At 42.3% G+C, this 14,615-nt stretch overlaps 2 protein-coding genes across 3 annotated transcripts; one reads left to right on the top strand and one right to left on the bottom strand.

Annotated features, from left to right (window-relative positions):
- The first annotated feature begins 223 nt into the window (after positions 1-223).
- rundc3aa (RUN domain containing 3Aa) lies at positions 224-13,927 on the top strand. Its single transcript, XM_079563853.1, has 11 exons — positions 224-518; positions 7,301-7,416; positions 7,674-7,807; positions 7,981-8,066; positions 8,138-8,227; positions 9,488-9,568; positions 9,670-9,835; positions 11,253-11,410; positions 11,952-12,065; positions 12,143-12,243; positions 13,444-13,927. Exons 1-11 carry the CDS (start codon positions 412-414, stop codon positions 13,584-13,586), a joined length of 1,296 nt encoding a protein of 431 aa, XP_079419979.1. The 5' UTR covers positions 224-411; the 3' UTR covers positions 13,587-13,927.
- zwi (zwilling) lies at positions 2,755-6,544 on the bottom strand. 2 transcript variants are annotated; one of them, XR_013793258.1, is made up of 2 exons: positions 6,133-6,544; positions 2,755-3,286 (listed from the first exon to the last, which is right to left on the bottom strand). XR_013793258.1 is itself a non-coding variant. In XM_079563854.1 (2 exons), the coding sequence occupies exon 1, from the start codon at positions 5,090-5,092 to the stop codon at positions 4,844-4,846; it is 249 nt and encodes an 82-aa protein (XP_079419980.1). In that variant the 5' UTR covers positions 5,093-6,544; the 3' UTR covers positions 2,755-3,286; positions 4,699-4,843. The 2 variants fall into 2 exon arrangements, 1 of the variants encoding a protein (XP_079419980.1); XM_079563854.1 differs by having other exon boundaries at positions 4,699-6,544.
- Positions 13,928-14,615: the final 688 nt, after the last annotated feature.

Genomic DNA, 14,615 nt, shown 5'->3' with positions numbered 1-14,615 from the left:
GTCAGGTAAATTTGGACACTTTTGGTGAAATGCCCGTGAAAATAATGTTTCGGCGCAATTATCCTAAAGATCTTACCTGATTTCAATTGATGCAAAAGTTTATAAATATTTTCCTACATGTTATTTTCCTTGTAAATGAAGCCCTCACGTGTGGAGCTTTCATTTCCGTTCTTTAAATAAGCGCATTTATTTTGAAAGGGTTCAGCGGATTGTTATTATTTATCTTTACGCCTTCACAGCCGCTGCGCTCCGTCCTCCACTCTCCACCTCCAGGAACAGCACCGCCGCAGCTCCCATCGTCCGCATCCGCGGAGGACAGCGGGTGTTTGTAGGACACAGGAGCCGCGGAGGGAGGGGTCCTGGCCCGGGCACGGATCCCCCACAAAGACCCGGGCCCGTTGCCGCTGATGTATGGAGTTAGGAGGCGCTCACACAGCAATGGCTATGGGTCTGTCATCCAAAAAGGCGTCTGCTCGGAGCGTCTGCGTGGAGCGCAAGAACCTCATCACAGTGTGCAGGTATCACGACATCACGACACGGGCTGCAGCCTCCAACATGCCCGTGCACCACTCTCCACTGAACGACCTCTGTTTATTGGCTACTGTTTGTTGCATAGACATGATAGCAGACCTAAGGCCAAATTCAATACATGGACGCTATTCTCATGACCTGCCTGGGAAAACAATTCTGGTATCAGGAGCTCAACCAATTTAATCCGTGGGGACATAATAGCTGTTGTGATTTGGTAATGCTTTGATAATACCTTAAGAAGAGGTTGATGCATTTTTAAAATGAAATAAGCTTAGTTTGCTCGTTAATAAAGGGATTGACTACCGATTTTATTTGCCTGTCTATTTGCATGCTCCTGCTAATGCCATGGCCATGGCAGGTTTTCCTCTCCATCCCTGTGTGGGACAAGGGCATTCAGAGCCGCTCAAGGACTCTCAGCCCCTGAAGTATGCCCTCAGTCTGATACAGACAGAACAGTGATGCATGAAGTGATGCACGCTCCTCTCTGCTCAGAGGTCAGCAATGCTAATGTATTCAAATAGGCTTTGATAATGACTGGACTGTAGTAGGGTTCATACCTCAGACCACCAACCACCTGTGCTCAATATTAGACAGTACAGCATCCATAGTGACTGTATTTCTTATTGGGGAGGTTTGACTGCTAGATATAATTTGCTTACATTTACCTTGAGGCCATCAATTTCATCTTGACCATTTAAAGGTATCATTTTGTCATAGTGACTAAAATGTCCTTTACCCTTCCTTAGATCATCACCACACTGTCCTGTTGTGGTTTATACTGAAGGCCCTGCTTTACTGACATTAACCATTCAATTCAATCCAATCACTATAACAGACTGGTTTACTTTGATAGTCCCACTGAGATTAAGAATGTCTTTTTCAGAGGAGTTCTTGGCTCCGCATTGGACCCTTTATTGTACATGAACTAGCAGGACACACACATCATCCCCAACAGGTGCAGGAATCGAACCTGCAACCCTCTTGCTGCGAGACGAGAATGCAAACTGCTACACTACTATGACGCCCAGCTTGTGAATCCTTGTAGCGTGATCTCGTTGCGTTGTGCTTTTCTTTTCTTTTTTTGGATAATTTATGTAGCTTTTATATTCAAATTGTGGTATCTACAGACATAGTGGAGAGTTATAGGATTGCCTTGATAGTTTTACTGCGCCCTTGTGGAATTTATTACAGCATTACTGAGGAAGTGGGATGGCAAATTGATATAAGCCATAAACAGCATTCCTGTATAGCCATTGAATAATTTTGTGATGTAATAGCTCGTACTGACACACAAATGCAGCCGATTTATGTTATTAGCAATTGTCAACAAAGAATTACGCAATCAAGCAGGAGTTTTTTATTCTGACACATGCATAGCAAACACAAGCCTGTAAAGAAAATAAAAATAAAACTTCACAGTGGACTTTGACAGAAATGCAATTGTAATTGGCACAAAACGGCTATTGTTCACCGTAGCCGGTCCAATTGCATAAGACAGTTTTAATATTTTAAGCGTTTTATCGACAAACAAAACCGACAAAGACAAAACTAAAATCTCTAAACTGCTTTCCATGCATTTTTTTTCTTTCCACTTTCTTATGTGAACAAACTACATAAATCAGTCGGACAGCTTGTTGCCAGCGGTGCGTCTCCTCTTGTTGCGGTGGACAAAGTTGATTTGAAGTTTCCATCATTTGTACGGTATTTAGCAGGACTTGGAGACACAGCGTTTCTTCCCTGTCTGGCTAAGCTAACGTTAGTGGTTTGTTAGTTGATCAGACCAAGCCTTTTAATTCCCCAACACATGCATTCTATATATTGACCCATAACACGCCCTTTACATTAACAAAGTCTTAATGATAATTGTGGGACATTTTGTACAAAAGACATTTCTTTTTGAGCTTTAAAGAGTTCACATCTTGTTGCCAGGTATTCTGTAAGAAGCTGGCAACAAGCAGGTGTCTAGCTTAGCTGTTCTGCTGTCAAGGTTTCTGCCTCTGTGTGACAAATTTTACATGGATTTTGAGGATGTGATTCATGCAGCTATTAGATGACAATACTTTTAAATATTGATGAACAGAGGAGTCACATTGGATCATGTCTTAAATGGATAGTTAGGATAGCCTATCTGTTACTGAACATGCTTAATAACTTGCTTAGCACATAGAAAGTAATCACCAGTTTTACCAAGGTCTTAAAGGCCCTTTACATGATTTTTGCCCCCCCCCAGTAGTAGAGTAAAAAGTCCCTCAGTATGTGGTAAAAACACGTTTGTGTAAAAAGACTTGCATTGGGATGTTCTAAATGCGCTAGGGAAGTAAGGAATGAGTTTGGACCACAACTAAATTGAAAATGTACCTTTTGTAAACAAAAAAATCATTTATAGAGCCTTTAAGATCATCTTTTGGTGGGAGCATGTACAGCAAGATACATCGTGAACAATAATAATCATATCACAATAGCACCATCACAGGGAAACATCACAACTTGCAGATGATGAACATAAGGTGACAAATTATACCACCCTCTAAACATTAATAACTCAATAGATGGTTCTGAATCAATAGTCATTGTATTTATGTCATCTGCTGCACAGTTGCCACTAGCAACAGGTTTTTATGGAAACGTGGCAGGGCTGAAGCCTTTTCTGCAGCTGTTGGTGGGATGTTTATTAGTATCATTTTTGGGCATGAGTTTTGTTTAAAGAATTTTAGCTCGTTCCGGATGTTGCAGGGATGTTGTAGCCGCGGGGAACCTAAAAAGAAATGAATATTGTAAGTAGCACATCTGGTAAACTGTTGCTACTGTTACAGTAAAAAGAAAGAGGATGCTGCTGGAGATTGTTCCTGTTTTTGTTTTTTTTGGTGATGAAGTCACCGCACATTTTTATCCAGCGTTTGCATTACTGTCACCGCTGCCTGTTATTTAGTGCTGTGTGAGCTTCACTTTTTTCACTGGCTTTTGGGTCATCGCTGCAGAAAAATTGCCTGCACGAGTTTGGAAATCAGCTTCTATTGTATTTTCAGTCAGCATCAATGGAGAATCTACGGAGAAACGGTGCTGTTTACCTTTTACAATTTGACCGCAAAAGACGTTTTCAACCTCCAAGTCAGAGCAAACTGTGCATTCCCCATTTTGGTTCAACATTTCTCAGTCCAGCAACCCTTTTATCATTTTACACACTCACTGCGTTTCACCTCCTCAAACCATTAAACACTTTCCTTGACATTTTGCACAAGCAGGAACTGTACAATAATGAATAATAGAATTATCCTTATGCAGTTTTAAAGCACAATGCACTTAAAGTTGAGACTGTTTGGATATAGTAATTGGCAAGACATCTCTCCAAAATTCCAGGATGATGCATAGCACTGATACAAGCCATTGAGGAAGTCCATGCGCCAGTGTCATCTGATCCTTCTAGCTATGTGGATGCAGACAGTGAGAGGGATGACTCACCAAAAAAAAAAAATAATTAAAGAACATCTTTGAAGGACAAAAGGCACGTTCCTGTGGCGATCAAAAACTTGAGAAAGTACAGTAGAAGAAGGGTGTCAAAGCAGAACAAAGGACCTTGAACAAAGCTTGGAGTGGGATTGGCAGTGTTCCAGGATGAGAGCGAGGGGGCACAAAGGATAGCTTGTCCCGAAGCGTCTTGCAGTTGTTTTTCAGTGTCATATCGTACCAAGAGCATGTTTTCCTATTCCACTCCATACATTTGCATTAGAGGCACGCCAGCGATTCTTTTCCCCACACATCAGAGGAGCTTAGTTCATTTAGCTGCAGCTGCTCTCCTCCTTGAGATGAAATAGCCCACTTTATTCATTCAAAAGAGGCATTGAAATCACTTTTATAATTTGAAGTGCCGTCATATGGACAGAAAGGGTAGAGACAATAATGAGTGGTTTGATTACAGTACCCTGGGGAACGCCATCATCTGCATGAAAGGACAGTCTTAAAAGTTGTGCAATTCCCCCAAAAAACATGAAAGATTTGGCCCAATTTGTGGAATTTGTGTAGTTTCAATCAACACTTATTTTACTGACATTAAGGAGCTCTTTGAAGAAATTGAATGCTAAATTTTGATTATTATTTTTTACTGTTGTCCTAGTGACAACAACATGGCGTGTTGGAAGATTAGATAAGAAAATGCTACATGCCACTGACCTGTTTTCTTGATAAATCCAACCTTGCCCTACAAGTCAAAGCTCCCAAAGGAAAGTTAATCCAGTGTTTGTTGCAGATTCCCTGTAATGATGCCGTTTTCTTGAGACCTGTAGAGCCTCCACCCTGAGATGCGGTCCGCTCCCATCTAGAGCGTCTTGCGTTTGGGGAAGAAGGCTTTTCGAAACGATGTGGTGGTGGTGCCCCGGCTGAAGGAGGCACTGCCCAGGGCTATCTTGGTCTTCCCGCTGGAGATGGTGGAGGAGCCCAGCGATGTCAGGCTCTTTCCCCTGGAGATGGAGGAGTTGCCCATGGCCAGTTTGGTCTTGCCCCTCTTGATGGTGGTGTTGCCCAGGGTTAAGGCCGTCTTCCCCTCGCTGAAGCTGGTGTTGCCCATTGGGGAGCAGCGCGTCTACCTGACCCAGATTTGTTAGTGGGGATCGGGGCTCACTCGAAGCGAAGCATCGCACACGCATGCAGCATGCCCTGCTCTGGAAGCCTTCTTGGGTAGTAGTAAACCCACCGTACAGTCCAGAGCCGACCAGAATGCTAAGGGTGGATAGCGCGACCCCCGTGGCACATAATGCCTTCGTTGAGCTGTCCGACGTGGGCTCTGGAAGGCCACATACCACCCCTGTGCGCTGTGAATGGACAGAGGCAGCCGTAGGTGGCCACAGCCTCTCTGGGCGGACCGGTACAGTGGTGTGATTGTCCCATCTCCACGACGACACCGGACAGGAGAAGGACACATTGTTGGAAAAGGGGGCTATCTGTGGTGACATCACTTTCATCTCAGCCATTGTTCCCTATTGCCTCTGATTGTAGCACTGCTTATTGCAGGCACACTGTGTGAAACTTGATCAGAAACCTTGATCAAATTGCGTTATACAGTATCGTGTTGTATTTGTTTGCAGTACTACAGTGAATGCAATACCTGTCCTTACTTTTGCAGAATGGGTGTGTCTGCATTTCTGTTCCGTTCATGAATTGTCTCATTTTCCCCCTCATATTATTTATAGTTCATGATAAATATAAACCAATCAGAACCAGAAAGTTTTAAGCAGGTTTCGTTTATAAGCACTGTTACAACATCTTTCACAGTTGTTCTTTTGTTGGACATTGGCATAATTAGAAGTTATCCAAATATTATGTGCATGCTGCATATTCTGTATCCACGAACCGTACATTTTGAGTGAGAACTCTTCTTGTGTCTCTATGCACATCCTTCACAGCTGGTTCTGGGTTCCCCTCCCTGCCAGTTCACATGAACTGTTCTCTCAGCACTGTCACATTTACATAACACACTCAGCATGGCAGTATAGAGCAACTCACTACAAACACGTTTCATCCACAACTCTCTAAGCGCTTCCTAAGAATTGTCACACACAGCAGTTTTGAACATAGCAGCTGATTTCCCGTGCATCTTTTGCTACTGACCTGCTAACATAGATTATACAGATATCCTTGGCTTTGACTGTGTGTGCTAAATTCAAGTGTGAACATTCCAGTAGATGTTGCTGTGTTTTTCGGAGCCCCTGATGAAAGTAGTTTTGAACACAGTGACAGACTTGGTCCCGTAGGAAAGGGTCACGGTGGTGAGGGAGGTGGTGGTCTCTCCTCGCGTGATGGAGGTACTGGCCACAGATAAACCGCAGATGCCCAGAGTTATGGTTGTGCGGCTCCAGGAGAACGAGTATTTGCCCCAGGAGAAGACGTACTTAGTCCTCAAAATCAAAAACCTGCCTCTTGTAAAGGAGGTTTTACTTGACGAGAATGTGGTTTGCCACTCATTGTTAGAGTCTTTTTTGGACTGCTCGGTTGCTTTAGGCGTCCCGGGGCTGCTGTCCATTTAGGTGTTCCTGCGCCTCGCTGTCAGAGCCTTACGGAACGAGGTGGTGGTAGTTCCTCGGCTGAAGCTGGCTCGTCCCAGAGCCACCGTGGTCTTTTGCCTCTGAATGGTGGAGTCTCCCATGGAGGTGGTGGTCACTCCCCTGAAGATGGAGGAGTTACCCAGAGACACAGCCGTTTTTCCCCTGGAAATGGACGTGCTGCCCACAGCCACGGCAGTCTTGCCCTCAGTGATACTGGTGTTACCCATTGTAGCAGAGGCAGTCAGCCCGTGCCTGGATCCCGGCTCCTAACATGTACGCTGCATAATGCCCTTCTGTGCAGCAGCGGTAGCTTGGAAGTCAAAAGCCAAACTAAATGTGTGGCACGGTCAGCCCTAAATAGATCACACCACAATGTATAGATGAGTGGGAGGGCACTAAATGATCATTCTTTGAAGCTGCGGTCCCTCAAAGACACAAGACCCAAAAGGACCTGGAAACTCAGCGTGCACAAAGGCAATTGTATTGTCTCCATGATAGCACTAGCAGAGCTTGAAGGGTCACATTGTGTAGCACACAGGACAATTGGGGTGACCTCAGTGTGATGAGATGGCGTGGTTCCCAAAAAAGCACAACCCTCTGCCTGCCATTGTACTAAAGGGTTCAAACACACAAGGGCGTTTGTCTCCTTAACTCCAGAGAAAACCACATTCCCTGATTTTTTTAAATGTTATAAATTAACTTTCTAAGCAATTTTCTTGTGATTATCATTTCAGATTCTCCGTGAAGACTCTCCTGGAGAAGTACACAGCGGAACCCATAGATGACTCGTCTGAGGAGTTCGTCAACTTTGCTGCAATTTTAGAGCACATTCTGAGCCACCGCTTCAAAGGTAACACAGCAGGTAACATACACAAACACAACCATGGACTGACCACACTTTATATATTTACCAATTATAAACATAAAACAAAATGATCTCTCTCATAAAGAGGAAAACAAATGGTCTCATTCTGGATCTCTCTTGTTTAGGTTTAGCCAGAGCTGTAACGTGATAAAAACGTAATGTAGTAACGTACTATACTTACAGGATGCCCTCTAATGATACGCTTTAAGGGCAGAAAATAATCCTTTTTTTTCTTGGCTCAGGCTCAGGAAGCTGGTTCAGCTCAGATGGACAACGCAGTTTCTGGGAGTACATCCGACTGGCGTGCAGCAAAGTGCAAAACAACTGCATCGCCAGTATCGAAAACATTGAGAACATCAGCACGTCACGAGCAAAGGTAAGTGTCATTTATATTTAAGTCGTCGTTCAAGGACAGCACTTAGCGGTTTTACAGATGGAAACTAGCTATTTATCTATAATCTGGTGCAGTACATCTCTGTCTCTGTGAGCTTAATGTGTCCGTACATTCTCCCTTCAATAAAACATTTAGATTTACTCTTGTTTCCACAGGGTCGGGCATGGATCCGAGTGGCGCTGATGGAGAAGCGTCTGTCTGAATATGTGTCCACGGCCCTGAAGGACACTAGAACCACCAGGTCTGTGCGCATTATACTGCAGTGCACACATGTAAGAGGTCAGACTTGATAATGGCATTTTCCTCTGACAGGAGGTTTTATGACGAAGGAGCCATCATGCTGAGAGAGGAGGCCACGGTCCTGACGGGGATGCTCATCGGGCTAAGTGCTATTGACTTCAGGTGAGGCGGGAGATTTTCCATTTTAGTGGTATATGGTATTGCATATTTTCCTTATCTTCCCTTTCCTGTAATTTGATATGTATTTAAATAAATATTTAAGCTTGAAGCAGAAAAACTGCTTGAGTTCTGGCTATATGGAAATACGGCCATTTTAGTCCAGTGCTTAGGTCTCTGCTCTGGCGTCTGTCACTCAGAGAATAGATTTTAAAACAACTCTGCTTGTACTTTTAATAATTATGTATGTTTTAATTATTTTATTTTCCATCTCTGTGTAATTTTGTGAACTTAAAGGTCCTATATCTGATTCTTTTTTATTTACTTTTGTTCCAAATAATGAAAGAGGAAGCCACTAGATTAAAACGTTAGTTGTGGTCAAAACGAATTCTTAACACATATGTAGCATTTCGATTCTTCACACGGACAAGTTCATATCCCCATTTCACAATTTGCAGCGTCACTTTTCAGGGTCATTTTGCAAAAAGGCCAGATAATTTGCCTGTTAGTGCTGACATTGATGCAAAAGCTCTAGATTTAGATACACAGTGTTTTTCCCACAAATGTCTGAGTTTACAATATACTTAACGAGGACAAAACAAAGATTACTAGAAAAAAATCTGCTTACTTTGTGCGGTGTTCTACAAATAAGCTTATCCTGCCACACTTTGCAATCGCAATCGTGAATGACGTGAAAAGGACTCTTAAAGCAGTACTAAGTAACGTGTTTATCTTAATAAATCCTTTTCGTAGTCCCTGTGGGGGTAATACAAGTGTTTATGGGATGATTGGAGGGTCTTTCATCTCCCCCTGGTGTCTCTGGCCAGAAAACCATGTTTGCAACTTGACTGCCAACGGACCATAGCAAGCAATACACACTAATGGAATCACGAAGAAGAAGCTAACATGCTAACAGGCAAAGCTAACTGCGGGCTAACGTCATTTTAAACAGTATTTACAGCCAAGTTTGAGTGAAAAAAATTATTTCCATTGTATAATTGGATGTACAATATCCCTCTCTCCATTCGCCTTTCCTGTCAGCGTAGTATTTACTCTCTAAGACAATTAATAAGTAAAAAAATCATAACTTGCTACGACACCTGCAGTTGCGCTTATAGGGGCAAGAGTTACTTAGTACTGCTTTAATAAAACAACAAAAGTGTAACTTCTTCACCTGACATTAAATACAATTATCCTTGGACCAGTAATATTGCTTTTCTATTTTGTGAAATAGTACATTACAAAAAATTGCGGCGTCTTTTCCAGTTTCTGTTTAAAAGGCGAGGCTCTGGATGGTAAATCTCCAGCTGTGGTCGATTACACTCCCTACCTGAAGTTCACTCAGAGGTACGACAAAACTCTTAACACATTCTGAAGTGAGATATTCAATACTGCAATGAACAAACAAGCCATTTGACATGCTAATACTATAATTCTGGTGATTGTAGTTATGAGTATCTGAGCGATGAGGAGGACCGGCGCAGCGTGGACAGCAGTAACAGTGAGGAGAGCGTCCCGGAGCATCCGTATATCCCCCTGGTCACTGACGAGGAGAGCTGGAGCAACAAGTGCCGCAAGATGGAGCAAAGGTTTAAGATCGTCTATGCCCAGAAGGTGAATTTGTTGCATGTATAAAAAATTCTATTGTGGTGTTTGTTTGACTACTAAAGTGAGCAGCGCCTCTGTCTTTGTAAGTCTTCATCAGTTGACTCTAGTGAAGATCTTTTATATGTCCCTTATAAACAAAAGCGCTGAACACACTGTTTATGTGGGGTCAACAATGGAAATCTTCTGCCAGGAACTATATTCAGCAAGTAGCAGTAGTTAACACCAAGCACCACTTCATAATTAAATATTTGACCTTTCAAGTACACCAGATCTCTTCATTGAATCCAGACTAAACCGGATTTGAAAAGGGCTGAATGGACCCACGTTGGGCTACATAATGTTTACATTGGGTCTAAAGCAGAAAAACTCTAAAAACGAAACTGGCAGATGGCTCTGACTCATCGCAAGAAGGCCACCTGTGGGACAAATGCTGTATCATGACAAGTCACCACCCAAACAACAAGTTTGGCCCTGTTTGAAGCAGTAACATTTGATTCAGAGCAGAGGTCAAAGTGAAAGACTTGTGAAAAATGCTATGAAAGTGGTTGGAAAAACAGAATATCCACCTTTAAAAAAATATTTACCACAAACCAGCTCTTGACCAGGCAAGAAAAATCCCCACAACCACTTACTGAACGGGGAATATGACGTTCTCCCCTCTGGCAGGTGGTTCAGGGCGCTTAAATACAAGAACTACCACTTTAAGCTTCTTTTGGTCCTACATCGATGAGTCTTTTGAACAAGTGGGGGATTACTTACTGCCACTAATGTCTTTTTATTCTAAGTTGCTTTTAAATGGTCTCTACATGAATGTTTTTGTTCAGTGTAATGCAGCCACACCACTTTGAGGTCTGTTAGTGGCATAGACTGTAGCTGTAGTCTACTGTATGTATCTATGTTGTTTTGTATGTAACTATGTTTGTCTAATTCAGCAAGCAGCTGTGAGCCCAAGACAGATTTCCCGCAAGGGACAATGAAGTTCAATCTGATCTAAATAGTATTACAGATATTCGCATTGTTAAAATATTTAAACATGACCAAACTAACTTGTGTCTTTGCTGCGGGCTCCAGCTTGTCTCCATGGAGATGGCGACTAAAGGCAGAGATTTAAACTGGTTATCTATTCCCATATTACACACAGCAAAAATAGCATGTTCTGCGTCTAGCTGGTCATTAGGAGCATGGTTTGAATTTCTGGCAACGGTAGAATCCAAAATGTTACGCAGTGTGCCTTTAAATGCAGCATCTCTCGGAGTTCTTTTGATTCAAGCATTGGACCTAGGACGAACCATCAAAAATAAGTGATCAACAGTGATTCTAAGCAAAGTCCTGCGACCTACTTTTAGGTCCACACCCTCCCGTTAAGACTGCTAAGACACTGCTTTGATCTATACCTTTCCATTTATGCCCACTGTGTTTTTAGGGCTACCTGGAGGAGCTGGTGAGACTGAGAGAGTCACAGTTAAAAAATGCTGAGACAGAAAACAAATGCCTGAGAGCGAAGGTGGACGAGCTGACGCTGCAGAGTCAAACTGAGAAGAAGGAGCTGGAGGCCATCATCCTGGAGCTACAGGCCCAGCTGTGAGGACCAACTAACACACTATAAATAATAACAACCATGAGATCAGTTAGTCAATTAATCAAATGAAGAAAGACAGTGTACACAAAAATACAGTAGCTAACGATTTACTGATTTGTTCACGTCTCTGAGAATAAAAACATAGATGTAAATTATTGTGACTATAAATAGGCTGTAAACAGATCGTTGATGTAGATTAGATCCACTTGATGTAATGTACTATCATAATGTGTTCTTTACATTTATTTAGTAACACTTGATTCTGTCCTTTCCGTTTCCTACTCTAATTTGAAGCATAACATAATGTATTGGAGATGAAACAAATGTGAAACCAGTAATATTTTATAAAAGCACAAATGGGCACACATACATTGAATTGACTTGAAAATGTTGTTTAGACCTAGCTCATATTTCAGACTTCTCAAACATTAATGCCCCTGGAGGGCTTCAAATGAAGTGTCACAATTGCCTAATTGGCCGGAAAAATCCTATTTAGATGTCAGGTTAGAGACGTTTTAGACATTTTTATTGCACTTCCCGCAGCTCCTCCCTGATGCCGTGTGATGCGTCTCATCTGAGTAAAGACCTGTCCATCCCATTGGTCAACCAGTGGTGCACGGTCGCAAACAACCAGGGCGACGTCAAGCTTTTCCGCAGGTTAACTCCACACCCTCAAAAAAGCAGTATTTATATTTGAAAACACATTTTGACGATCATCTCTCGTTGCCCTTCAGGAGGAGTTTCCACAGTTTGGATCAGCTTTCGACCGACGTGAGCCTGGGCTCTCAGAAAACAGAGGGGAGGCAGAACGGAGACGCTGGATGGACCTCCGCAGGTACAGCAGTGTGTTCTTTGCTGCACTGTAAACGCCAAGTGAGTTATCGCTAATGATATTATGCAGCTGCTCTTTAAAGTGCGTGGGAGGGACTACTACATGTATTTTTGACAAAAGATGGAGGTGGTTGAGTAGTGAGTCACCCATGATTTCTGTACTGTAGAAGCGTAGGGCATTAATCATAGGTCAAAAAGATAATAGTGGAAAGTTTGTTTATGTAATAAGTAACAAAAACTACTGATAAATGAGCCATCTGTGGTATTGTTCACTCACAACTTAGTCTATGTCCCCTTCAAAAAAGAGTGTAAAATTTGAAGTTGTTTTCCAGTGATGTATTTGTATGAACCACTTTTGAGAGTTTGACATAGTTATGCCAGTGGTTCTCAACCTGTGGCAAGCGTACCGCTGACGGCACTTCTCCAGATGGTGCACCAGCAATTTTAGACATTTTCTCCAGTGCAGCTTTACCCATGTCGAAAAACTTCTGAACTGGAGTTCACAGCCTATAGGCCAGGGTAGCTGAAAAAACGGATGTACAATTTTTCCTAGCGCTGTTGCCACATTGTTGCCCCTTTTTCGTCATATTTTCATTACATTTTTGTCTCGTTTGTCACTTTTTTGTTGCGTTTTCATCACTTTTTATGTCGCCTGTTTTGTTGCGTTTTGATGCTTTTTTATAGCTGTTTTGCTTATTTGTTTCTTTGTTCTTTGTTCTTTTGGTGGTATTTACAATGGAGTTTCAGACATTGAAATACAGTACTTTACGAGTTGGTAGTTAATGTGAAAAGTTTTAGAATCAAAGTCTCAGGGCCTGCTACATATTAAAAGTTGATTTCCTTCAAGGTAGCCTTGATAAATCATCATTTGTCCCAAAATATTGTAAAGTCATGATTCCATCCTGGTACAACTTTTATTGTCTATCCATGCTCTGCACTGGCACAAAAAGTACTGTGTCCCTGCAGCTTGAAAGATCTTGAGAAAAACATTTTATCTGCACAGTACTTTCTTGCAACGGGAGCAGAAATGTCCTCTTTTCTCCTCGGCTGCATAATCGCTCCATGGAGGCAGCCACCCCTGCACATGTTCATATGGCCCATACTCGCCGCACACAATGGCGGCTTGTCTGTCTCATGATTTCTGATGTGGGCCGCTGAAAACTATGCATGTGCTGTAAACCTAATTGTGCGTTTTCCTCCGCAGGGAAAGACGACACCCCTTCTATGTTGGGCCTGTGTGGTTCTCTGGCCTCTCTACCGAGCTCCAAATCCCTGGCGAGCCTCAAATCCAGTGAATGTCTGGTCAATATCAGCACCGAGCCAAGTCCCGCCCTATCTCCCAGCTAGGGGGCGCTGAAAAACAAGGTCTATCTTAAACCCCTCTGTCCCGTCTGCGAATTTGCTTGATTTACAGGATGATAGGGGGAAGGTGGTTAAGGTTAGTATTGGGCCAAGGGTTAATCATTGATCATACTGTTCCCCTGCCATCCTGTGGAAAGCAAATTGGTGTCCTTTTTCCGCCTGGTGATGCTGCGTCGACCCACCACCTGACCAAAACCCTGCCTTCACCCCAGTCTCCATGACAACCGGAGAGCTAAAGCAACGCCTCTTTTTCTACACAAGAAAGAAGTCAGTATTGGGTTAAAAACATACTTTTTTTCCTATTATTTACAGGTTTACAGGATTTAGTTTATCTACAGCTCATCCTCTTTTCCAAAGTCTCTTTTTTATTGTTAGCTTTGATTTAAGTATGTTCTGGTGATGTCCATAGTAGGGCTGCACAGTATGACAAATGTTTTGGGCATTTGTTAACAGTCTTGAATATTGTGAAAACTATATTATTGAGATACAGTAGAAACTAAACCATTTACCGACGAAATGTACAGGCTAAAACCAGGCTAGAATGAAACAGAATTGGGGAAATTGTGACTAATAGTGAGCTTTTGCACACACACACCAGTTACCATGTGTTTTTTAGGTTGTGCTAGCATAAAATGTGTAAATCTTAGTTCGATGGAAGACCCAGTGATTTGGCAATATATTGTGCAGCCTACTTGACCAACAATTCAGTTCACCTGGCTACTTCGCTATCATTACCAAACCTGCTCTTAGAACTATTTACAGACGGTATAAAGTTGATTTTTATCAGACACACTGTAAATCCGTAGCATGGTCTATGCTTCATATCCACAGAAATCGCTCATCCTATTCTGGTCAAAGAGTTGCAGCTTTTTGTTGGATATCGGAAAAATGTTCCTTATGTTAATTTATTTTTATTTATGTACAAAAGTAATCCGAGTATTTCTTGAATGATTTTTTTTGTTGCAATAAAACTGCCTTTTCCATTTTAAGAGTCAAGTTTTGCTTTCCACACTA

Source organism: Gobius niger (genome assembly GCF_951799975.1).
Source record: "Gobius niger genome assembly, chromosome: 10".
Lineage (NCBI taxonomy): Eukaryota > Metazoa > Chordata > Actinopteri > Gobiiformes > Gobiidae > Gobius > Gobius niger.
Note: the sequence above shows the minus strand (reverse complement) of the source record. Positions and strands in the feature narration are given on the sequence as shown.